The 27,086-nt window shown below is 41.4% G+C and overlaps 1 protein-coding gene across 1 annotated transcript; it reads right to left on the bottom strand.

Annotated features, from left to right (window-relative positions):
• Positions 1 to 2,065: 2,065 nt before the first annotated feature.
• Positions 2,066 to 26,626, bottom strand: GRPR (gastrin releasing peptide receptor). The gene is made up of 3 exons (XM_069849957.1): positions 25,654 to 26,626; positions 6,845 to 7,196; positions 2,066 to 3,328 (listed from the first exon to the last, which is right to left on the bottom strand). The coding sequence occupies exons 1-3, from the start codon at positions 26,070 to 26,072 to the stop codon at positions 2,936 to 2,938; spliced, it is 1,164 nt and encodes a 387-aa protein (XP_069706058.1). The 5' UTR covers positions 26,073 to 26,626; the 3' UTR covers positions 2,066 to 2,935.
• Positions 26,627 to 27,086: the final 460 nt, after the last annotated feature.

Consider the following 27,086-nt stretch of genomic DNA (forward strand, 5'->3'; position numbering starts at 1 on the left):
AACACCGAGATAGCGCTAGATAAGGGATTAGACTACTGGAGGGCTGTAAAGTACATAGTGTTTTTGAAACCAAGGTAATGGGACAAGGAGTGAGAAATCAAAAAACAGTTACAACCACATAATATTTCAATTACATGCTGGGGTATTTCAGAAAACTTTTTGAATCTTCTTTCCCTGAGCTCCACTGCTGTGTTGATTTTTTTCATTATTTTAAGACAAGGTGTTAGAAAATGTGCGTGGATTTGTGAAATACATTCCAGTATATTTTTTGCAAGGAATCCTTTTTCAATTGATGTTTGTTTGTTTGTTTTTCAACAAAAGCACCTAATTGTCTTTAAGAGGGGGATGAAGGGATCTGAATAAAATGAAGAATGTTAAGGAAAATTTACATCTTATCTGAAAAAGCTTGATCTAAGTTTCTAAAAATTAGAAGAAGTCGTAAGTATCTTAGATTCTGATGAAAGGATTACATTTGGCATGGATCTCCCCCTAAAGCTCTGAAAACAAAGAGAAAAGAAATACTGAGCAAGTTAAGCAATGGTGAGGGTATGCCACATGTGGACACTTGCAGCCACATTTCTGGAAGAAACTATCCAGATCAGAGCCAAACTCAACTTTCCTGTCCTCAGAGGAGCCACTAGCTCTGTTATGAAGAAAATGCTAACACCAGCAGCACTTATTTAATATCATGATGAGGTATCTCCGCAGCTAACCTGTGTTGAGAAAAGCATCTTCCTCAAGGAAGCAAGGTCTGTATTCAATTTAGCCCTGAGGAAGCAATAGCAATGATCTTTTCCCCATATTTATGATTTTCTCACATTGTTGCTGTGCTTTCCCCTTTTCCTCAGAAGCAAGAATTCAGAAACTATTGGAGACTCTTGTAGAGCAACAGTAATGTGTGGCTTGTTACTGAACAGGAGGACAAATCACGTAACACAGAGGCTGTGGCTGCTCTTGAAGTGTACACTTCCTGCTTACCTTTAATTAAATTCTTACAAGGCTGAAGAAAACATTTAGTAAAAATGTCTTAGGCCGGATAATTTTTTCTCATTTTGAAATGTCATAAACAGCTCAAAAACTCGACAAAACTCTCTGAAATGTCCACAGATGGGGCTTCTGGTGCTGTATGTGGCTTCACGTTCAAGGTCACAGAAAGCACTGTCCTGCTGAAAACTTTAATAAATGAGAATCTAAGGTAGCCCAATAAATTGAAATTAATGCCATAGCTACACAGTCAGCTAAGTAAGGGAATTGACTCAGCTGTAAAACAACCCTGTCACATTAGTTTTTGGGACAGTTGGAGTGTGGGGGCACCCAAGCCTGCAGGAGGGAATGACCCAGGTAGTGGTGCCCAGGGATGGTGGGGATCAGGGCAGAACTGCCCTTAGCAGCACATCAGCACAGCGCTGTGGCCACATCCTGAGCTTCTGTACCTGCAAGTTGAACCTCACCCAGAGGGCACCATTCTCAAAGTCAAAATCCATGAAGAGTTTTCAGAGCTCTGCCTTTGGCATGATAGCCCTTTTGCAGACCCTAGAGACTGAAGCTCCTACCAGCAACCCTGGGCAGATGCAGCGTTGAGTGTTTTTCACATTGCACGCATGACTTTTCCTACATTCACAGAACAAGATCAACACAAACTGTTACTAGTTTTCATTTTTCTTTCACTGTAGCAAGGTCATCAAAAAGGATGAGGGCCATTAAAAACTCAATATTCTGCCAAAGTGATTGGTTTATGGCCTTATTTTGCAGCAGCTTTCTTTATCAGGTGTGCAGCTTCATTGCCTGTCCTATAGCCCATGCGCTTCGAGTGTTTGTTGTCTGCGGGACACTGCTTCTGTTTCCAGAACAGCTGATACCTGACACAGGAACTGCCCTGGAGTAAACATTATAGAAAATCTGACTCTCCAATCTGTTAGCCAGTTTTGGCACTCTGTCTCCACAGATTTCTGTGAAGACTGAAAGAAAAGACCCATGGCTTGGAGATCAGCATTGTTGATATCTTTGACTGAAAAATTGGAGTGTTTTACAAAGTACCGCTATATGAAAAATAGCTGTGCTTCATTTTCTGCTAATTTCCTGCCCTTAGCCAAACCCAACTAAAATTTTGTGGCACCCCTTAGGTGATGAAACAGTTGGTGTCTCACACCTTGAAGACAGGAAGAGCGAAACAGTAATGCTTGGAAAATGCCTTGGTGTCTCCTCCACAGCATGGTGAAAGCTCACACATTTGAAAACTGTAAACATATTCCAACTCACATTTATTCACATTACTGCTTTCACACTGATGTGGTATAAGATAGTGCTCTTTTCAGATGGGGCCACTGACATGCCCCAGTAAAATCTTGACATCTTTTATACCATCAATTAATACTGTACTTAGAACATTAATAAATACTCGAAAAGTCTGTAAATGACCTACATTGAACTCCTTTGAAAAAGTATTTATCTTATTTAAATGGGTTTATTTTGGTGTCAAAGTATATTATACCATGGACTAATGAATGCAACTTCTCTGACAAATTTTGTGCACCTGCTATGGTCTTTGTCATTGTTGTAAATCTGCCTGAGTTCAGGATCAAGCAGAAAGTGATGAAGAATTGGTAGACCCAAACTTCATTTGACCTTAAGGTGCGCACTTTGCTGTCATTGATAGCAGCAGGACCTGAAGCAACACGGTGCTTCCCAGGGAGGTCCTGTTGGCTGGTGCCCAGTGCTCTGCTGCTCCAGCAACATCTCAGTCCAGGGTGAAATGTTGGATGCTTCAACCTCAGCCTAGGATGAAATGTTGGATGTGTCAATCTCCTCAGAGTTCTCTGAACATGCCAGACCTCCTTGCATGCGCGTGTGCGTGTGTGAGCTACTCACCAAAGCCACAGAGCAAAACTAAGCAGCCACACGAGGTATGTGATGTGTCAGGCCCTCACTGTGCCCTTCAGACACAGCCTTCATGGCAGACATGGTTGCCGTTGATAAGGCTGAAGGTGGCCAGGGAATGGTTGGCGCTCTTGAGAGAGGTCATTCGTGTGGTGCTCCTGGCCATGCTCTGGGATCTGATGAGGAGGCGAGCTCTGCAGCAGAACAGCTGGTTGTTGAACTGTTTCCGAAAGCTCTTGCTGAGCAAGTAGAGAGCAAAAGGGTTGACACAAGAATTGGTGAATGCCAGGATCCGTGCACAGATACTGGCAATGAAGTGCAGCACTGAGGTGTCCACCTCTGAGTAGTGGTAGGACCGGTATAAATAGATGATGTGAGTGGGAAGCCAGCAGAAGGCAAAGAGACACACAAAGACCAGTACCGTCCTTGCAAGGCGCTTACGAGATTCAATCTGGAAGAAGAAAGAGAAATGTGATTTATCAGCTGTTCCTAGCTCAGACTAGTAACTAACCACTTTTTCCCAGTGCTGCAGCTTTGGGGGTTGCATGTGTTAGGCAGCATAGCCAGAGCAGGTCAAATGGGACTGCAAGTGAACAAAAGCGGAGTCAGGAACCCTCCTTGTCTCTCCTCAATGCTCTTCCCCTCAAATCAAATAATCTATTATATAAGGAAGTACTCTTTCCTTTCCTGTTTAGGGATAAAACATCAATGACTCATCATTTTTTAAAATCCAAGCTTAGGCAACAAGTGCCAACGTGTGCATTAGTTAGCCCCATGTAATATATGTTCTTATGTGATTTATATATATTAACTTTCTATTACTACTATTATTAGTAATAATTATGGGGTAAGGGCCTGGGATATTTTACAGAGGCAGGACTTTCTGCCCTGGGGCCATGTGGTCTGTGTATAAAAAAATGCTCACAGCCAACAGCTTACAGCCCTCAGACATAAAGTGCAGCACTCAGAGGTTGAAGAAGCTGGAGAAATCAAGAAAGCAAATTCTGTACTTGGAAAAACACTAAAGCAGCTGCAAGGTGGACCCTTCAGCTAAAAGAGCTGAGGCCATGAGGAGAAGGCAGGTGTAGGTGATGAATAGATGGATGACCTCCTCTCTTAGCATAATCTGAGCTTTGTTAGAGAAAGGTGCTTTTACAATGTCAGCTAGCACACAGTATAACCTTCATGACAACCCACACTTTTTTTTACTTATGTGTACAGGCTTGGAGTCAACCTAAAGTTATAGCTTGGCTAAGGGCAGCTGAGGTAAACTGTACCTTTTCTTTTGTCCACCAGTGCTGCAGACTAAGATAACGCCACTGAAAAACACAACTTTCTTCCTAACAAAGACAAGAGCCACAACTGAGGTCACTCAAAAGGAGAGGACAGACAGAGTTGCCCCAAAAGACCTGCTGAAATACACTGCTCCCTGCAAGACAGTGCACAGCCAGAAGCTTGTGGGTGTGGGAAGTGTAACACTGCTGATTTTTCAGGACTTCATGAAGTTATTTCTCTGTTAATCTTTGCACCTGTTCCTGGGCACTCCTAGGGAATCTGTAACAGCCTGCTGCCTGTGTTTGAGTAGGACCCAAATGACCTGAAATTGCCTCTAGCCCCAGCCCATCTGCCCTTGTTCCTGCATTGGTGTGTTTGCGGTGCCTGACCAGGCTCCTGAGACACTTCCCCATCCTCACTACCCTTCTGAGCTGTGCAGGTACATGAAAATCTCAGCAGCTCACACAGGCTGATCTTTCCTCAGGAAAGCTGCAAGCAGGCAGTAAGCAGGAGAGACCTGACAAGCCCATTTTGACTTCATTTTGTGCCCTTTCAATGGAACTGACTGAAAATCAGCCATTGAGTGCAGGAAGGATTGGCATATACCAGATGATAATGTCTCCAGAGAGCGAGCTGAAAATTAAATCCTTTGAGAAAAGGCTGTCCTTGGCTAAGCCATATATTCTTTTTAAATGTATACTTAATTTGATACAGGGCTATTGAGGCCACATCTGCAGTATAAAGAAAGGAAGCAACACAATAAAGAAATCGATACCAGTTATCTCAGATGGAAACCTATAGCTCCTGAATGCACTGCAGGATGGGAATGATGGACTGATAGTGCTGAACGGCAGCCTGGCCTTTTGCTTTCTTTAGAGCTTTCTCTGCAAAACCAAAGGGGGAAAGGGATGCTTTTACCACTCACTTTATTGGCCCTAATCAAAATGGTCATAGAATCAGCAGAAAGAATGGCCTGCAGGGGAAAAAATTTACACACATTCAGAAGTGCAAAAGGATAAGGATTTCAGGGATCACACATCATTTAACAGGCAGAAAACACAGCTTTCCAGCTATACTGTTTTGCCTTAGCACCTGAAGGCTACATGAGATGATTGCATTAGGTCAACCTAAGGTGGAGATGTCAGCTAGGCGCAATTATGTGGACATCTGTTCAGATGAAGAATGGGTTATGTCAGTTTAGCTTAGGTTGAAAGGAAGAGGTAAGGTAGCTAAGGTCAATCTGTCAAGGTAAAGAAGTTGTTTAGAAATGAGTTACCCTGCTGCTCCTTTCTTACTTGGACATCCCAAGGCTCATATGCATTAGAATTTAAGCCCTGACCTGAAATACTCAGTTGCTTATGCAGGATTTGGATTTTTCCCCTAGACATGACTGCTTTTCTTTCCAGTTGCTTAGAACAGGATCAGTCAAGAGGTAACTTCCAGTTGGAAGGTTGGAGTTAGGCTGGCTACATTCTGGCTAAATCCTATCACCTGGTTTAGGACTTGCGCATTTTCAGCCACACATTTTCCACTACAATATGAGATTCATTGAAGTACATGGGTCCCAGCCAAGCCAGCCCAACTGTGAGATCTGCAGTGGGACAGTTGGCAGTTTTATTAAAAACCCCAACTCACAAGTGACAGTAACAGAAGTAACTGCCTTCAAGGCTACAAAGGGACAGTTAGAAGATTGCATTGTTTAGAGAAAATAGCCTGCTTACATAAATCAAAAACTGTCTCATGGTGAAACCTGAAGCTACCAGCCATTGGGCCAGAAGATGATGGACCAGTCTGGCTTATTAGAGGGCAAAAGACCCTTGAAAAAGGCATTTTTCAAAGTACAATTTTAATGACAAAAGTTTCAGAAAGAAGTCAGGACTGTCCTCTTCTCCCAAGATTCCATGCTGCTAAGATCATACCATGCATGAGGCATGTTACTTCAGCGCATCTGGAAGGACTTTACACTACCCTGCTCTCTCCTCCTTACTGGGACAACTGTGCCCACTACCATCCTCCTCTGGGAATCCCTCTCTAGCCTGTGCTGGTTTCTCAACATGTCACAACACCAGTGGACGAGAGCTCCATCTGTGGTGGGGACAGGAGGCATCGCTGCCCTCACAGAGCAGCTGTGCACCTCCCTGAGCCACCAATGCTCCTGGCCCTGGGGAACCCTTGCAGAAGGGGTCTTCCCCACCTCCACTCTCCCATTGTTGTATCTCATTAGCTTTTCAGTTTGGAGGACTGAATTACAGAGCCAGCATTTCCCTCTGTGTGAAGGGGAACTGCTTAACAGAGCTAAGCTTTATCCAAAGTCCTCTCTCTGACACAGCAGCTCTGAGAAGTTTTATTTTTCTGCTATGCCACCCCTCAGTTTCACTCTCTTAACACTCTTCCTCTTTTTCCCCATCCAAGTCAATATCTTCCTAGGCTTTGGCATGGGTTTCCTATATTTGCCGTGGTAACCACCCTGCCAAAGTCTCTGAACTTAGAAACATGAGAAGAGGCTTTAACTATGTAGTGCTGTGCCATGGCTTCTGTCAACCATTTTAATTCTTTCAACCCATCTATTAAACTAACTATTAAAACTAGTACAACAGATGCCATCAGTCCCAGTGTAAATCTCCCTGTATGTACGCACTTTACTCCTAGATTCACAGGGAATGTGGATTTTTGAAGAAAGTCAGGTCTCTACCTGTTTCCTCACGTGCACATTTCCTTCCACGGGAATGTTGTAAGCGCTCCGAATCAAATTCTTAGCAATGAAATAATAGTAAACTGAAATGACAGATAGGGGAATGATATAAAAGATCAGAAATGATGCCATTGAGTGAATTTTGGGATGCAGCCCATCAGAATGTGGATAAGGAGCACAGCTGATGAAGGTTTTATTAGTCCCTTTGTCATGGAAAGGGTGCAGATCTGAAAACACTGCTTCAGGGATGGCAAGCAACATGGATACAATCCAGATTACAGCAGCTCTCACACAAATCTTCATCAGTGCATGGGATGTTTGGATGTCCATCGGCCTTACTATAGCTTTGTACCTAAAAGATAAAAAAAGAAAGAAACTATTTACCGACTTCAAACCTCAGGCATTGCTTGTCTCTTCCACTTAGGAAAAAAAAAACCAAAACAAAACAAACAAAATCCTTCTTTACTCAAGACTGTAATTTTTTTCCTGAAGTTTTAGGTTTTGATGGTTTTGATAGATTTCTCATTTTAAACCAGAGCTACCTGTCATGGGTCCATTTGGTTTCATGTATATTGATTCTGAGTTAATTTAATTTGTAATTGACCCAACAAAGCACAGTGCTGCCTGGCATTCATATGTATATCTCCGAATAGCATTAATAAAGGAAAAGTAATCATAGCCTGGAGAAGAGGAGGCTGAGGGGAGACCTCATTGCTCTCTACAACTACCTGAAAGGAGGTTGTAGAGAGGAGGGTGCTGGCCTCTTCTCCCAAGTGACAGGGGACAGGACAAGAGGGAATGGCCTCAAGCTCCAACAGGGGAGGTTCAGGCTGGACATTAGGAAAAAATTTTTCACAGAAAGGGTCACTGGGCACTGGAACAGGCTGCCCAGGGAGGTGGTTGAGTCACGTTTTCTGGAGGTGTTTAAGGCACGGGTGGATGAGGTGCTGAGGGGCATGGTTTAGTGTTTGATAGGAATGGTTGGACTTGATGATCCAGTGGGTCTTGTCCAACCTGGTGATTCTATGATTCTATGATTCAAAAGCATGCAGCAGTTTACACCCCTTCACAGAACAGCGCTGAAAGAAACGGGACAGAGGTTTTGCCATACATTTCGTTTTCATCTGTGAGTGTGCTGGTCTCCTGCAAACTGAACCTTCTATTTTCTCAAGCTTCAAAGAGTATATTGCACATTTTAACTGCTCTTTGGTGATGTAGTTGGTAATTAAGAGTTGTCCCTAGCTCGATGCACCCAGGCAAAGTAGCTAAAGCTTCTAATGGACTTTCTTGAAGAAAAATAATATTATGGCTTGCTATTCTAGATATGTAGGGGACTTCTTTTATCTGCAATTTTGTCTTTCATTATTTCAGCCTTTCAGAAAATTGTAGTTTAGAATCTAAGAAAATGAAAGAAGTAAACATATTTGAAGCTAATATGTGTAATGAGAGGACCGGAAAATAGAAGCACTTCAAATCTGCTCTTGTGGGAGCATACGCTCCAAGGAAACCACAACTCAAATATATTTAAAGAACACAGTAGAAGAAAAAAAAATAATTAAGGAGGAATATCGATAGGTTTCATAAGTTGTTATTTAGGGTCATTATCATAACAACTAAAATCTGTTGGATTTTTTTTCCAAGATATACCTCACACTGTCTACAGCCCATTTGGTCACTTGGTTACTGTCAGCCCTCTGGTGATTGACATGTGTCTGGGTCCTAGCCTGTCCCAGTACACTTTTTGCATGGCAGAGTACATCCCTTGTTTCCATGTGGCTGCTCCAGAGTCCATTTCTAATCTCCTACAAGGATCCTGGCTCCTTTAGCCAGCCAAATTGGGCACTAGGGTGAGAGCAGAGGTAGCAAGAAAAATGCCCTGCTGGAGATCAGGGAGCCTGCAGATAGGTTCATCTGCCTGGTAGCCCAAAGCAGGGATGTGTAATGTACACAATTGATTCCCTACATACTGTAGCCTGAGTAATCCTAAAGATAAGCATTTCAGAGAGGACTTAATCAGTCCTGCACTGTTTTGCCTTTGTAATTGCCTTAGTTGTGGGATAAACACACTTTCAACCTTCAGTTATAAGGACTACATTGTTCAGCATACCTACCCTACCATTCCATACATGCTTACATTTACATTTATTTATATTTATTTTTATAAGGACTGTATCTGGACATCTCATCATTTGGAAATATTTCTTCATATAGTCCCTCATATGTCTTGTGTAGAGGATTTTTCCTTTGATGGACTGCAAACACCTTGCTCATTAGTCTTCTGTTTAACTACTTATTCTTCAAGCTCTCCAGATCCCCTTCATTCCACCCATACAGCTGCAGCAGCCAGACACAGTATTTTCCAGGCTTGCTTAGCATCCCTTCTTTAACTTCCACTTTGAAGCTGGGGATTAAGTGGTGTCATACGACAAAGCACAATCTTCCAATGCAAAATCATCATCTCAGGTGAAGAAAATCACAGCACTTAAACAAAGATGATGTTACGACTATTGCAGTAATAAAAGGGAAGAGCTATGTAGGTTACTAAAACAATGTAGCTGAAATAGCTCAATGTATAGTCTGATTCACCAGATACAAATTATTGACAGAAACACCAGCTAACTGAACATCTTCAGTAGACTCTAAGGAAGACACATGCAAAAGGAAATTAATTATATATCAAGATACTCACAAATCTAGTTAATTCAAAGGTATTTTTGCCAGGACAACTTACGTGCTTATTAACATGACACGTTAGCATAATTATTTGGGGGATTTTCTGATATAATATAACCAGCTGAGCAAATATTTCCTTGTATTAATTTCCAGTAACATGATTGAGTTGAAGAATAAGGAGAAGGAGTGATTCTCTTTTATTTTTATTATCATTAATAGAGTGGGGAGAGTCAGAAGATGGATCTGTTTCAAAATATTAGTACATTTTAATTTCAGATAGCATTTCAAAACAATATAATTTTGAAAGAACATAATTAGAAATGGCTAGTAATTCTGGCACTGATTATTGGGCATTTGATGTATTTTTAAAGCCTTGTACAGCAGATATAAAAGATGAGAATGGTTTTGCTTGCAAGGGGCTCAGTGTAGACCCAAAGCATGAGGTTGAAGCACAAAAAAGATAAAACTGAAAAAAAAAAAGCTAGGAAATAGGTTTAGAAAATATAAGTTTTCCTGCTTTGCATGTCAAATCAGTTGCAATCAGCCTTGCTGCAGCTAGTCCCATCTTGAACACTTCCAGTTTTCTAAGGTAGAGCACCCCTTCAGGACATGAGCAACATCAAGTCCATGCCATTTGCATCTCCAGCAAACATCTTTTTACTCTGTCAGCATCTGTTCACGTCATAGCACTCAATTTTGTCTCCTGTGAAAGGCATAGTCCAAGGGTAAATAGCTGCAGTGGGAACAGCCACCCAAAGGCCAACTGAAGCTGGATTAATTCAATCCAGTTCTCTATGTATGCATTAGAACACAAAGGTGCCATGCATCTCATCTACTACAGCTGCCCAAGCACAGAGCATCTGCCTAGATGTCTGCTATGGTCACTGGAGGGAAAGAAGCAACTCTAGGGGTGATTACTCCAGAAACAGGTGCCTGAGAGGAGTATGGTGGTAAGTCCTCTGGAACTGCTACTCTTTCTGATATCTTTAGACAGAGCCTGGACAATAAGGTGACTAGTTTCATGGCTAACTTTTGATGGCTAAACTTAGGTGTGAGCCTGAAGCACGTGATTTTCCCATACTTAACATCCAGCATTTGAATGATCCAATCCACTTTGAAGAGGACATCGACAAATACACCTACGTTCGTCAGCAGAGCCGCAGACTCAGATGGCCAGACAAGTGAGCCCTCATGCAAAGGTCTGAGAATGTTTTTTTCTACCCATTCAGTAATACAGGCTCTGAAAGTACATGTCACATTGCGTGCTCAGCTTGTCTGCAGTAGATCTAGACATGGCCATGGACCTCTGCTTGCTATCTCATTCAGTGTCTCTAATTATTGTTTGATATAATTTCTTTTCAGCTGAACTACTCTCCTGACCCACTTTGAAAGAAGAAATTTTTGAAAAAGATTAAAACCCAGGGGTATGATTCATGACCTACAATAAAGGCCAAAACTTAAAAAGGAAAATATGCTTCCTGAAGATTCAGTTGAATGAAAAAAGATACTGTCAAGTACTTGTGTCAACTCCAATCTCTCCCCAGTTGTCAAACGACCTGGATAAAAATGACTGGGTTGCCAATCTGACAGGAAATGTGAAAGAGATACTGACCTTTACTACTGTTCAGTCTTTGAACTTCTCTGCTTCCACTGTGCTTGTGAAGCAGCAACCTGCCTTGTGCACAGCAGCTGCCAATGACCTGCTGGCCATGATGGATGCCAGTGATCTCTATGACTTTCAGTCTCATTCAAAGAAACCCACACAAAGAAATTACACACGAAGCTATATTAAGTGTCCACCGGCTGCGGTGATTCTGGTGCCACCTCTCTTCTGCAGGTCAGTCTCCAGGCCTCCAAGAGGAGTCTGATGACAGAGTTGCTTCAACCCAGAATGCCAGAATTCAATAACATATAAAGTATGATCACTTCTTAACCCAATCCTCTAAATTCGTTGGGGATTGGTAGGAATCCACAGAGCGGGTGCCTCTCTGTTGAATCCTGGAAAATGTCTTACACATATCTCTTAGGATCTCTATCATTTCACAGAATCACTAGGTTGGAAAGGACCCACAAGATCATTGAGTCCAACCATTCCTATCAATCACTAAACCATGCCCCTCAGCAACTCATCCAACGTCTTTTAAATACCTTCAGGGAAAGTGACTCAACAACCTCCCTGGGCAGCCTCTGCCAGTGCCCAATGACCCTTTCCATGAATTTTTTTCATATTCATATCCATATCCATATTTGTATTCATATTCGTATTCGTGTTCATATCCATATTATAGTCATTGAATAATCATGTTAATTGAATAATTGTTTCTCACAACCAAAACTACTGGAATGACCAGAAGCTGCTAAAATGTGACGCACACAAAGTTTTTCTGTGGTAAATACTTTTCCCACTGAGGTTAATAGGCCAGGGAAACTGGAAAACTCTTTCATTATCCTCATGTTAATAGCAATGTAACTAAGGATAGCACCACCTAATGTACTCTAAAACATTGACTATGCAAACATTGGCTAATACTGCACACTTAGCCCCAAAGCCACAACTGCAAATATAAACACAAAAGTAGCTTTATCATGAACAAGACACTGACAGATATACTTTCCAAAGACATAGATCAAAATAAGGCTCCAAATGCACAGCAAAGTTTCCTAGATGTTTCTCTGCTGGTGCAAAATGTTTTATACATCTCTGGGCTCCTCAGCTAAGTCAAGAAAGTACAAACCTGAAGTATAAACAGGCTTTGCCTTCAAAGCTGTGTCACCTATACTCTCCTAAGCATAGAGACACAATAATTTTTCTCTCACACTAGGGAAGAAAGAACCTTATTGCTAAGGCAAGAGCTTCAGTGCAACCCTCAGATTTTTTTCCTGTCACCTTCATCCACTTAATTGTGTCTGAAAAAACAGCCACAAAAATTGAATTAAAACAACTACACATGGGAGGAAAATCAGATGTTTCCCTTGGATTTTAAATTAATTTATCTCCATGTGTCCTGTGATCTGGTTTTTGTTTCCTTAGGGAGGTAACTTTTTGCTGTGAGGAAAAGCTGGTGCTGTGAGCAGCCTGAGCTTACATTCCTCTTCTATGTTTGCTTTGTGTTAATGCCTTTCCCCCATCCTTTATGTTTGCAATTAAAACTAGTGCAGATGCCCCATACAAAAGCCCTCGTTGTATATATTGTAGGTTTGGTCTGCAAAAAAAGTGACAGGCTTTTTTAGGCTAGGAGATTCTCCATTCTGCAGTATCTCTACATGTGGCACTATGGTAGATCTTAATTTCAACCAAAATAATTAGTGTCTTCTGTAATAACAGTATCTTTGTGGCCACAAGCTGAGAGTCTTTTAGTGGCAATGGGAAAAGAAGATCCCTCCCCAATGGAAGTGAAGGCAACTGGTCACACAGGTGGGTGGCTGTTCCTGGTGACCTGTTATGATGACAAGGATTATACAGCAGCTATATGACAGCCACTACATCCTTATCACCTACTGAATTTTACTAAAAAATAGACACTAAATTGCTTTCATAACTCTTTCTTACTTACTTTTTTTCAACATTAGGAGTGTAGTAAAAGAAAATGGCTGGAAGAGGCTCTGCAACAGAGTACTGTCCTTTTTTATCACAATCCTTCCAAGTATGCCTATCTTCCTGCAGTTGAACCTCATGCTTGCAAGGAATATAAGAAGATGAAAAAAAATCCTCCTTATCCTTCCTACAGGGAAACGGGACACTGCCCCTCCAAAATGAATTTGCAGTACTTACATTTCAAAGAAACTTATTTACTACAAATTGAATCATCCATTACTGTACCCTACACTGTTTACATAAAAAGATCCTGGGCCCCACTCCTGAATTTGTATAATGGTTTGAAAAACAATTGTATTAAAAACTTTTTGAACAAAATTTCAGAAGGCTTGCCCACCTTTGCTTCACTACCAATCCAAGCTGGGGGAAAAATTTACCATACTGCTGTTTCCTATTATTTCTCTGAAGTGAGAAATTAACTTGCAAACTTTTGAATCTGTTTAAACTGAGCTCTATTTTGAGATATTGATCTATGAGTTCTTCCCAGCTCTAGAAAATGAGTTCCTGGAATTGCTGCCACTTCCTATTGTAATTGTGAAAGAACTGTGTCACAAACAGCATATCCCCATATTTCTGCTCTACCCATCTGTAGCTGAAAGAGAGGAAAAAAGATGTGCAATTGACAGTTCCTCCGATCTCCAGTTGTCTGTTACCATTTGTAAGCTTAATGCTTGCACATTGATCTGGTCTTGACCCATGAACTGAACCTTCTCATTAAAATTTTGTAATTACGTTCTACTAGTATCACATCACTGTTTTACCAACAAAACATGAAGGACTTTCTCAATTACCATATGAAAAAGCCTCAAGCAACAGAGAAAAAGTTGATGATATGCAAAGATTGCATAAATGAAGCACATGGAGCCTTGTCAAGTGAGAAGCTCCACTTGGAAAGCAAAGCAAAGGTCTTACTAAATGTCTGAAGAAATTTATGAGAAATTCAATGCCCCAAAGTTTCTTTATTGTTTCCACTATACATGCTATGAATATTTAAAGCTCTGAAGACAATTAATTCAATAAATACACAAAATTGCTAGACTGTCTAACTCATCAACACACTCTGACAATCTGTTCTGGGTCTATCTGTTTTCCACACACTTAGTTATGATTATCATTATTATGCATGTTTCTTGGCTGAACATCTATTATTAAAATCTTTAGTAAATTGCTTATGGGCACGAAGATGCCTCTAATAGTCTAGTCCTACATACATTGGCAGGTACTGCCTACTTTTTTTTCTCTTTTTATCAATTAACATTTAAATGGAAAGAAAAAGGATGCATTGAGGGAAGTGGCATAGTTCTCAATTTTTGGAGTACGTGTTCAAATTTCAGTCTGTATACTTGCATACTGTCACATCATCTTAGAACCTGGAAAAATGGGAATTTCAGTCCAGCAATGACACAGGTCAACATTAAGACAGAGTGTTTTAGAGACCACTAAACTGCACTACACAGGGGGGAAGGAGAGCTTAAATAGCAACCATTTGATAGTGAGTCTGCTATTTCTAATCATGATCATCCAGAGTATAAAATATTTCAGAAATTAACTATACATATGGAAAACAATACATATAAAGGTTACTGCAGGAAACAGCAGGTGTCCCGTGGATGATGCTTTCCCTATTAGAAAGACTTAGTTTTCACCCAGGATATTTATTCCCTGTAGGTGATTATCAGCCAACTTTCTGAATGCAACTTTGATTCCAAGTCAAAGATTTTGATGGGGCCAGCCTCACAGTTTGTCACAGTCCTTGCAATTGGATATGAGACTTGCTGTCTGAGGGATGGGTGGGATCCATTCATTTAAAAATATCCTTTGACTTCAAAATGAGTGAGTTTCCACACACTGACAATAACCCATCTCCTCAGCACCAGCTAATCTCTACACATATTCCTCTGTGCTCTGTGTCTGGTACAGGAATGGAATGTGCCCATGCTCACACTTGTGTCCTGGTGGAGTAGGTTGCTGGTGCTGGGCTTGCACTCAGGTGTGCATATGGAACTGAGCTGGGAGGGATGATGCTGCTGCCTGGGTGATCAGGCACCAAAGGAGCAAGCCCTGTTGATGCTCTCTATCCAAGGCTTTGCTGTCTTGACCCAAGCCTCCAGTGCTATCAATGGCATGGGACTGAAGGCTTAGTGTGCCTGAAGACTGAACTCTAATCAGGACAACTAAAGCTTGGGCCTCAGGCACAGACCCCTCATCTCACTAGATACTCAGTCTTATCTCTCCTGAAAGCATAAAACCAGCATCGCTGGGTAAACCAAACTTGTAGTGTGGTTGTTGGATATCTCACAGAGCCAGTTACAGAAATTAATCAGAGTTTCTAAAAAACAGCAGTTTCTCAATCCAAAAAGTCCTACTTGTGATATGAAATAAATTACTATTGTACCTTGTTCTGACAAAGAAAAAAGGGTTCACTAATGACCTAAAAATCAGCAGTCCTCAAGCTGAAGGAGCAACCATGGTGTACTTACCTTAATTTTGTGGAAGGAGAATAAAAAGAGAGACAGACAGATCATATAGATACTTAAGTTTAGAGAAGCAGGTTTCCTAATGTTAAAAACAGCTGTCAGATCAACTGACTGGGAACATAAACATAAAGGGGGCAATGCTAATGATATATTAGTAGATCATGCCTGCCCTCCTCCTTTGTCTCCTTCACCTTGCCCTGAAACAACTCCACAAGGCAAAAACCTGCCCTAAGTAAGAGAAAATGAGGAGTCATGCTACAATTTCAAAGAAGCAATTAAAAAAATCAATATAGAACAGATGGGGGAAAAATAGCAAACGTAAATGACAGCAAATATCAGAGTTTAAAAATGTCAGTGACTGGTAATGGAAGCTGAAGGAGACAACAAAATATCAAAGGTCACTGTGTAACAGACAAATGTGCATTTTAAAAATACATCAGGAAGAAATGAAATCAGGAAGTCAGGCATATACATAATGGTGAAGATGTGAACAATGGTGAGACAAGGTGAAAAGCGATGACTAGATATTTGTATTTGAGACTAAATGTGGAGGAGGTTATCTGTATCATGTGTGCAGTGTTGTAGCAGAAAACTCATCAGCTATATTAAAGAAGATGTCAGCTAATGCAAAGCATTTTCACACCACCAAGCCTGAGTAATTTACACCTAGGAACATTCGGGGAACAATCGTTGTGTATTTTTTTACTAATCTTAAAAAGTAGAGAAATTCCCAAGAAGTGGCTTCAAAGTTGTGAAGTTAAGAAAGGTGCAAGATGCAACCAAGAAAACTGCAAATATTTGTGTTGCCCAAAGCCAAATACAGATAGAATAATGGAAAGGTTAATGCTATTAATAGATGATGATTAATATTTCTGTCATTGAATGCATGGCAGATTCAGTACTTTTTAAAAAAAAAATTATCACAACAATGTTGAGATTGGATGAGGAGATCAAATGCACCTTTAGCAAGTTTGCGGATGACACTAAACTAGGAGGAAGTGTCAATATGCTTGAGGGTAAGGAGGCTCTACAGAGAGATATGAACAGGCTGGATCAATGGGCTGAGGCCAATGGAATGAGGTTTAACAAGGCCAAGTGCAGAGTTCTGCACTTGGGACAAAAAAACCTTGTGCAATGCTACAGGCTTGGGGAAGACTGACTTGAAAGCTGCCTGGTGTAGAAGGACACAGGGGTGTTGGTTGACAGCCGACTAAACATGAGCCAGCAGTGTGCCCAGGTGGCCAAGAAGGCCAACAGCATCCTGGCTTTTATCAGAAACAGCATGGCCAGCAGGTCCAGGGAGGTTATTCTGCCCCTATACTCTGCACTGATGAGGCCACACCTCAAATAATGTGTTCAGTTCTGGGCCCCTCACTATAAAGACAGACATTGAGATCCTGCACCATGTCCAGAGAAAAGTGATGAAGCTGGTGAAGAGGCTGGAAAACAATTCTTACGAGGAGTGACTGAGGAAACTGGAGTTGTTTAGCCTAGAGGGGAGAAGGCTGAGGGGAGATGTTATTGCTCTCTACAACTACCTAGAAGGAGATTGCGGAGAGGTGGGTGTTGTTCTGTTCTTCCAAGAGAAAGAACAAGAGGAAAGGGCATCAAGCTGTATCAGGGGTAGTTTAGATTGGACATTAGGAAAAATTTCTTTATAAAAAGGGTTATCAAGCACTGGAACAGGCTGTTCAGGGAGGCAGCTGAGTCACCATCCCTGGAGGTGTTTAAAAGGTGGGTAGATGAGGTGCTTGGGGACATGATTCAGTAGTAGACAGGTAGGTTGGAGTTGATGATCTCAAAGGTCTTTTCCAATCTAATGATACTATGATTCTATGAACATTGTAGGTGATGTAAAAAGGATGTAGGCCATGCGGGCATAGAAGGGAGACATAACCTTCATAGGCCCATTGGCACAGGTGACCATGCATGTAGATATGTATATGTATGGCACTCCGTCCCTTATCTACGTTCATGCAATCCCACCCCCTCTCTCACAGGACAAGAGCTAAACTTAGAAGTTCTGGTCTGAAAGTTAGAGCTATGTGGGTGGGGACCTCAAGCCCCATGGCCTCCCCAGTAGGTCTTCAAACATGCCAGTTAATAGGTAGCAATGTATGGAGAAATTTCTAGCCAGGGTCCTGGGAACCTTCTCTAGCTGCAGTGTTATTTATTGTGTGTATCAGCTGCCTTGAGCAGGCTATAAAACCTTTGCTGGGAAAGTTTGCAGATGACACAGTGGCTAACCAGACTGTAAAAATATTTTAGAGCCATTGGGATAAATGACCATAGTGTAACAGAAGCCGTTTAAACTCAGTCACATGTAAAATAGTCTAGCTAGGACCCAAGTGAGCAGATTATGCAAAAAAAAGAGATTTTTTCAAGCAAAGAGGAGACCAAGAGAAGACATTGGAGCGTCTCTTCTGCACTTGATGAAATGAGATACCCTATACCGTTGTCACTGCATCATGGCTTTGGTGCAATTAGTAGTACCTCAGCTAGTTAAAATAAAGCTATGTCCCTTACATGATGCCTAAGCCCTCTCTCTGACTTCAGTAAACAGATGTCATAAGAGACCATCACTTCCATATGAACTTCCAGCAGCACATTGTGCCTGGACAATCTACTGCTATCCTTGACTGCTCTTATCATACAATCACAGTATGGTTTGGATTGAATGAGACCTTTTAAAGGTCATCTAGAATACTATCCTCATTGTGTCCAATCTAAACATACCCCCTTTCAGTTTAAATCTATCGTCCCTTGTTCTGTCACTACAAGTCTTCATAAAAAAGTCTCTAAGATCCCTTTATGTACAGAAAGACCTCAATAAGATCTCCTCAGAGCCTTCTCTTCCCCAGGCTGAACAACCTCAACTCTCTCAGCCTTTCAAGTGTGCTATTAGTTAGATTATTATGCAGTGGTTAGATGTCAAACAAATTTTGACTTTAAATATTATATAATTTCTAAGCAGTGAAGATAACAGTATGCTGGAAACACATGAAAGGGACAGGGTGATATGGAGACTTTTAGTCTGAATACTCAGAATGATGCTTAGTGTCACTGGCAAAATGTGTTTAAATCCAAATCCTACACTGCTGAAAAGGATGACAAGTGCAGTTGGTGCTAGTCCAGCATCTGCATCTCTACTTCTCCCCATTCATCCAACCATCCATGTCTAAATCTCATGCTTCAGGTCTGTCTGCTGGTGTGAAGAAACAGTTATCTCTCTGAGGGTGTCATCATAATGTTTTCTCTCCTGCCTTCCCACAGAGCTGCAGAGACTGGCCATAACTGGAAGACAGCATGGGCAGAACTCTAACAAGAATTCTCCCTTTGACATTTCACAGTCTTCTGCACTCTGGTTAAGGTGATAAGTAGCCTGGCATCAGGAGGGAAGTTTCCTGCAAGAAGGAATTCCCCTGCTTTTACACAGTAGGTGGTGTGAGGGAGAATCAAAGAGCCTGCTGCAAGCAGGGGCTCAACAGGAAAGATCTCATGGCCCCTGGTGTCTTACATGGTATGGGATGAGGTGGGCACGTGAGTGCAGAGATAATGAGAAACAAGGCTAGGGGTTTTGGCATCAGTAGCACTGGAGTCTCTTTTCAAAGCAAAAGGAAAACAGTTTATTGTAAGGTCTGTCTATGAGCAAATCTGGATGTTTCACTGAACATACAGGACAGGCTGTGCCTGCTTCTCCTTTTTCAGCTCAACTCACTTCTACACTTTTTAGCCAGACTGCTGTCCACATCTGAATGCCAAGTACTAACACCTGAGCCAATGGGACCACCATGGGCTTGCAGCAATGTCCCAGCCCACCATGTTCAGGCTGACTCACAGCCAGCAAATTCCCCGTGGCCACTCACTCTCCTTATTAACAGTGTGTACAGCACCTCGTACGATGAGACCATGACAACTGATTAGGGGTTTTAGGTTTTACTGAAATGTAAACAATAGGTAATCCAACTTTTCTTCCTTTTAATTGCTTAAATATTGACAGTCTCCAGCACATTAGCACTGACTCTAACCTTGGATTTGCGCAGCAGTCCCACTGATATAAATAGAAGCTCTAATGTTCCTGGTTATAGAAGTACATCTATTGTGTTTTGGCCATCTGCTCTGGCTAATCAAGACATTCAGAAAGTTTGTGCTGTTTGATCTCTTTCTCTTGGTGCAGATAGATTCAGGAGCTGAGGAAACGACAGCTAACATCAAGGGTGTTAAGAGTGTTTATATTGTATTGACAGAGTAGCCAGCAACACAGGATCTTAAACTGTACATAGGCTGAGAGAGATATGTGTATCTCTCCCTGCACGTGCCCTGTGCAATCAGGACAGGAGGAGCAGTGGCACAGACAGTAGCAAGGGTTGAGGAGGTGCTCCCTGGTGTTTCAGTAGGAAGGAAGGCTTTGGACTGGGATCTGAAGCCCCTCTATTTTTCTTCCTTGGCTTGGAATGACCGATGTTCTGGCTGAGATCACATCAATGAATCCAAAACGTACACGCAGGGGTACCATTCTGCCAACTCAAATTGACAGGATTAGGGGCTGCCTTGGTAGTTCAGAGCGGCTTTCTATGTCACCCTTTCAAAACTTTCTGGAAGCTGCACAGTAAATTACAGCACAAGTAAATTGCCTCACAATAGTGCCTTAGTGAGCTGAATGGATTTCATGAATGCTGTGACTAGACTGCCCAGAATAAACCCATAACCACTATAAACCTGATACTTTAGAACTGATGGCATTAAGAAAAAAAAAAGTATCATTGTAAATTGATTCAATGGAAATCCAATTTGGCTTTTCATAGCTTTGTTTTAGGGTGGTACACTTTCCTTAATCTTGTGGACACATGAGGATTGTGTAAAATAAAGAGGATTTATTTTACTGACTGTAAAATAAAAAAAAAAGAACATGTAGATATTACTCCTTTTCTGGTATTGTACATAATACGAATAGTAGGGGCTGGAGACATCCAAATCACAGAAGAGATGAGTTTAAGGCACGGGTGGACGAGGTGCTGAGGGACATGGTTTAGCATTTGATAGAAATGCTTGGACTCTGTCATCCGGTGGGTCTCTTCCAACCTGGTGATTCTATGATTCTACTAAGCAAAGACTTTTGTGTTTTTAAAAGTGTCTTTCTAGAAAATCTAGATTTGCTTCTTTTCTTCCAACACTGTTCTTTTTTTTTTTGTGACAGGGTTGTTTGAAATTTTTTATTTCTTAGCTAAACAAACTGTCATCTGATTTCAGAGGAACATCAGAAGTTGTGACTGTGATCTGCTCCAAGAAACTCAGTGCAGCTGGAGACACTGCAGCATCCCTGCATCCATCTATGCATCCAAGCTGTGAGGTCTATATTTCCAACTCTTTAGCCCTCAGTTCAGGCCTCAGAGCTCCCACACAAGTGCGATTCCTGCTGGCTGCATCTGGTCTTGCCAAGGTAAGCCACCTAGCCTTACCTGTAATGTCATGCCATGTGTCTCACTACACCATTGCTCCCTTCTGCCACAGGCCAGCAGGCAGTTCCAAGTGGCAGGCAGTTTTCTAGCACTAAAATTCAGATAATCCAAAGTGCTTAAATAAAGACGCTGCTTGCAAACTTCAATTATGCTTTACACTTACACCGCTGTGTGCTTGTAAAACCAGCTGTACTTCAGGAAGTTTTCACTGCACGAGCACCAGGGTATTTCAATTTTTCACCATCGCAGCAAAACAGTGGGGAAGTATGATCAGTACTTGACAGCCTGGGTAATTCAAATGCAAATGTATAAACCTTGTCACTCATGGGAGAAACAGTCAATTAAATAAAGACATCTCTCATGACAAGGGCAATTAAATGGGCTGCTTTTCCTCTTAGAGTGCAAAGATTTTAATTTCCTGTCACTTGCTGAGACAACCTTAGGTTTTCTGCCAGGGCTTGTGGCCCAGCTGCCACTGCTCTCACAGGCACCTCCATACCCCTTCCCCTTGCACCAAGGAGGAGGGGAGCAAGCTGACAGGCAAACCCAAACTCCCTCTTTCCTGGAATGAGCTGAACAAATCCACTGCCTTAACAGAGCGGAGCAAAGCAGCAGGCAGACAGGTGTTCTTCTCCTGCCAACCTCATCGACAGACCTCCTAAAACACACAAACACACAAAAACATGCTGGAACTGCTTGTTTCTTTGCTCTTGTATACTCAGCCCTGGCATCTTATCACTGGCGGAGGGTGGCTGTAATCACACCATGGGTCTTAACCCTCTCCTGGCTGCTCTGCAAATCTGCCGAGCTCACAGTAAAATAGATTTTGCCAACAGATCCTACTGCTCCTGCAGATGCAGCTAGATAGATCCAAGCTCCCCACAGCCATCAGACTAGTCCCACAGAACATACATTTCCTACATTGTTAACATTTTTTTGCCCTTTCTCCCACACTCTCTCAAAAAATTTAACCTTAGCCTGATGCTAACTCCTAGTTGCACATAGGGCCAGCCTGAACACCTGGGGATCCTTTGCTCATGCCCTGCCTAACCAAGTCTCTTCAGGCATGCTTGTGTGCTTTCAGACAGGGAGGTTCTCACCACAGGGAAAGCTGAGATCAGTAGTTTGCTCCTTGAGATAACTTTGCAAGTGAGCAGTCAGTCCTCTGGACAACCACTAGGTCCCAACTTTAGGTGCTCTTTGGTATAGGCTGGCACTTAGCTGAGTGCTTGCAGTCCACAGCGGATGACGGATTCAGTGTTACTAACCCTAACTAACACATGGGACAGTGGAAATGGAAAGAGTAAAAGATACCTCAGGAAGGTACAGCATTGTACCTGTTTTCTGGGCTGTGCGTAGATCTATCATAACTGGGCCTCTCATTTTCAGAAGGTGGTCCAAAGCAACAGAGATGATTTGTACAATTGTTGTAATACGAGTCATATGTGTTTCACTGCTCTCTCAGGTACTGTATTTGCCCATCACGCCTACCCATTACCTTTCACCTTGTGTTTCAATGGTCACCTCTTTGGAAATAACCCTCGTGTTCATACTCCAATGCTTTTCTTTACACAGTAGAGTCCTGATTCCAAAGATGCCAGGTCTCTTTATGAATTACCACAATACCTTTAGTAATTCTGGCAGTCATTCCCACTTGCTTTTCTTAATGGAAGAAGATTGGAACTGAGGGGTTTTATTATTACTTTCTGTAGAAGATCAATTATAGACCAAAGTACTGCTGGACTTACAAAGCTCCCCTTCCCTTGAGACAGTGGCATGTGATGCTATTCATAGCAGATAGTTCATGTTTTTCTCTCATGGCTTTGATTCTTGAGAACAGGGATGTTCACATACCTCATGTGAGCATCTCACATAGGATTCACATCACCGAACATTTGCCATCTCAGATATGGGCATCTAACCCTTGCTAAACAAAAAGACTTCCTCTATACCCACGGAGGGAGATAGGTATCCTGATAAGGTGATTTATACTGTTTCCTCTGGAGGTATCTTTTTCCATGGGATAGGCATCACCTTGCTGATTATCCTGGAGTGGGTCCTCACCTCAGACAGAAAAAAACAAGTGAGATGAGCCGTGCTTATCTGCTGGACTCCTGAGTCCTTGTCTTACTCTGGTCTCATCACCATGCCCATGTGTTCTGCTGGTGTTTCCCTGAAGGGCTGAGCTCCTGCTCACTCCTCATGCAATGCCATATTTGACCTCAAAAATGGCTGTCTGTGAAACTATCCCAGGTGCCAGGCACAGCATCTCCCTGCCCCAGGGGCCACAGCAGGGAACTGGGCAGCTGGGTCCTCTGCAGACCCAGGCAGGCATCACCTGGCTGGTCACAGTCAATTCGCAGCTTGGAAGATTCCCTTGTACTTTTTGCTTTCCTAACAATTCTGACATGATTAATAATGGGGCCTAGAGTTCAGGGCAGCACTTTTAAAAAACAAATAAAGACTAATGGGCTGTGAGCTGGCAAAATATAGATTGTATTATATTGTAACAAAATTATCCTTGCACTACTGTTAACGTACCAGAACTCAAACTTCAGTATACATACTAGATAAGGGCTATTTGTGGTTCAATGTACAGCATTTAAGATCCATAGATCTAATAAAGGTAACATTTTAATTACTATATTTCCTTCTGCAGTGGTCAATACATACATCAGAAGAGGTAAAATTATCCCTTGGAAATAGGAACATACATATCCTACAAGCATGCTTGCCTCCCTCATAGCCAAGTGGCATTGAAAAGTGTGCTAAAGTTTCATTATAAAGTGGGAAAGTTTCATTTTAGCACGATGGTTAACAGGATCCAGATAAAGCTGAAGTTGAAAATTTAAAGTCACCAAAACACAACATTGCAGCAGCTGCTGTTTTCTCTTCTATTCTCTCACTCCAGGCAAAGCCTACTATCAATGTGCTACTCAGTAAAAGCATTTGTAATGTTTACTTTATGTGGCATGTGATCAGATAGCAACAAATCTCTCTAACGTGATCTTCTTTATTATGCATTTATATTTTTGTGAAACTCCTTGAAACAACTTATGCTACAGCTTTGGAAATATGTGTTTCCCAGAAAAATAATTATTATTTTCCCAAGATTTTCTGTAGAGACAGTGGGGAAACATGAAACTCAGGAATGAAAGTGTAGTTGGTCCTTTACTGGAGGATTTGTGCACTTTTCCTGTCTTCCCAACTCTTTTAGAGCAAATTGCTTGAAGACTTTTGTCTACACATAGGACTATTTTTCATCTGCTGTTGGGGCAGACAGTGCTATTCTTATACTTACATTAACATAAAAGAGTTAATAAACATATTAACCATTTTGTCTCTGAAACACTGTGAAGTCATCTGCTTTCATTGAGACCACATACTATATATAGAGAGTGATCTATATATATATGAAAATATGTGTATGAACTGCCTTCAGAACTGAACAAAAATAGTCTGATATTTTAAAGTAGGAGGTTAGGAGGAGAGACACAGAGTGGCATGGGAGGGACTACTTAAAGCAAAACTTCACTTCTTTGTGACGAAGAAAATCTCAAGCAAAATGAAAATAAAATAATTTTTCTCATCAGAAATCTTAACACTTCTGTGAAATTTATAACTTTATCATGGTAACAATGGATTCTTTAATCTTTCTTTGAAGCATCCAAATTATAAATAAAACAGCTTGTCTTCTCTGATGTACACAGGAGTTTCTATAAAAAGCAAGAGCCTAATAAATACTTAAAACTTTTCCAGGAAGGTGGGCTTCATCCTTCCAAATAACATTAAAATTAAATGTCTTTTGAATTTAAATCTGAATGCTCTCAGAGAGTTTTGAGAAGCCTCAAAGAAATCTAAAATAGAGCTGACTTATTAGAGGCATATAATTTCTTAAAGTCAAACTCATTTTCACATATTGTAAAAAAGCACAACTATTACATGATATTTCTACCAAACATTATTGAAAGATCAAGTTTCCAAACCAACATCGGAGATCAGTTTTGATTGGATAAGATGCAAACAGTTTAATTAAGGAAAATATATTGACTATAGCGAGCCAAGATGCCTGGCTTCAGACATCTTCATTTGAATATTTTTAACATATTTCATTAAATATTGCCTCACATGTACTTAGCCTTAAGGAAGAAAGCCACTAGAAAGAATTTATTGTAGCTGCACTTTAAGTTGCTCCTCCAGTGCCTTCACACTTCAAAAAATATGGATCAATTATCTTTTCGGCAAATATGAACATGCTACCTTTTAACAGAGCGTCTTTCATTAATAGTATTTTCTCTCTCTGTTGTTTAGCTTGATCTGCTCTTTTTGTTTGTTTGTTTGTTTATTTCTTTTAATTAAGCTAGATTGTTAGCTGAACTGCACAAACGTTTAGTTTAGCCTAGAAAAAGTATCCTGCATTCAGTCTGCCTCCTCCTCCTCCTCAAGCTGTGTGCTCAAAATCATGAGAAATTAATTGAAGCTGTTCTTTTTTCCTCATTAGGTTAAAAAAAATGCTCATTACCTCAAAACATGCATTTGTAATCATGTGTTTTTCAGAGTTGTACATATGCAGACTTCTTTTCAAGGCTGCAGCAGCCAGCTTACCTATCAGCTGAGAGAGCAGTGAGAGTGAAGACTGACACCCCTACAGAAGTGAGCTGTATGAAGGGGATAAGTTTGCATCCAGTTCTGCCAAAGAGCCACTCGTCAGCAAGGTACCTGCTGGCATCCACGGGCACGCAAGTCACTAAAAGCAGCAGGTCTCCCAGAGCCAAACTGGAGATGAACAAATTAGGGACATTTCTCATGGATTTCACAGTACAGAAGATCTTAATCAAAGTGATATTGCCAATAAGGCCTATCAAAATGATGATCCCATAGATGGTGGGGATGGCGTAGAGGAATGCTGGGTAGAACCAGTCGTCACCAAGGAGGGAGAGATTTGCACTCTGGTTGACTGAGATGTTGTAGAGAATAAAGTTGTCTGTTTCTATGTCCAGCAGAAGGCACTCTCCAGATGCCATTGTCCTACTTGGCTCTTCTGAGAAGACAGCTTTCTTGGAAAATCCTCAGATAAATTTTTTGCTTTAATTTTGCTGCTGCTTGCTGGCTTTAAACCATTAGAAGAGTTTAGAAGTCATATCACTTTGTGACACATCTTGACAAGAAATGAACCAAAGAGCAGCTGCAGCTTGTTCAACAGTTTCGGAAAGGTAAAAGGAGAACATGTTTTAGCACAGTTTGAATCCTGAAACTTGCCTTTTCCTCATTGACTCGTCTTGCTGTTGGGTATTCCTGAGCTCTGGAAGGCCATTTATCAAATTCAAAGACCAGTAAGTGGGAGGCATTTTCAAAATCAAGATTTGTTACATTCCCAGCTTCAGGTCTGCCGAGTACAACTGGGTCCGAAACAAGAGAATTACAAAAAGCAAGAACTTTTGGTAGTTGCTGTCATGCTGCATTGCCAATCTCTCCCGGCTTTCAGCACCTGCATTTGCTAGCTGGATTTAAAGTGAGGAAAAAGCAGGGCTCCGCTTGCGGCTCTGATCCTATAGGCAGGATCTTCTGGACGTCAATTCTTCCCCAGCTTCCCACGATGAGAGCAGGAGCAGGCTTGCTTTAAATGACTGAGCTAAATCCGGTGGAGCCGCCGGCGAGAGTCGGAGAATGCCAGCCACCTACTGGACAATCGCATCACTGCCTGGTTGGAAAGGGAAAAAAAAAAACCATGAAAATCACTGTTAACTCTTTAGATGAAAACCAAAACAAACAGGAAAGCCGACACCTGCTCATTTATTTAAAAAATACAAAATAAAAATTAAAATAAATAATTTATTTTGCTTTATTTCATACTGCAAATTATGTGGTCAGAAAAAGCAATCACACCTTCTTAAATCAGAGCACACCTATTCTGTTCGTTCATTTGTTCCAATGAAAGAGAAATGACATGAAGACAAATTCCTCCTCCAAGGCAAATGAATTGAATAAAACTTATTAAGATAAAATCAACATTACATTAATAGTTAAGGCAGGCAAAT

Source organism: Phaenicophaeus curvirostris, chromosome 1 (assembly GCF_032191515.1).
Source record: "Phaenicophaeus curvirostris isolate KB17595 chromosome 1, BPBGC_Pcur_1.0, whole genome shotgun sequence".
Taxonomy (NCBI): Eukaryota; Metazoa; Chordata; class Aves; order Cuculiformes; family Cuculidae; genus Phaenicophaeus; species Phaenicophaeus curvirostris.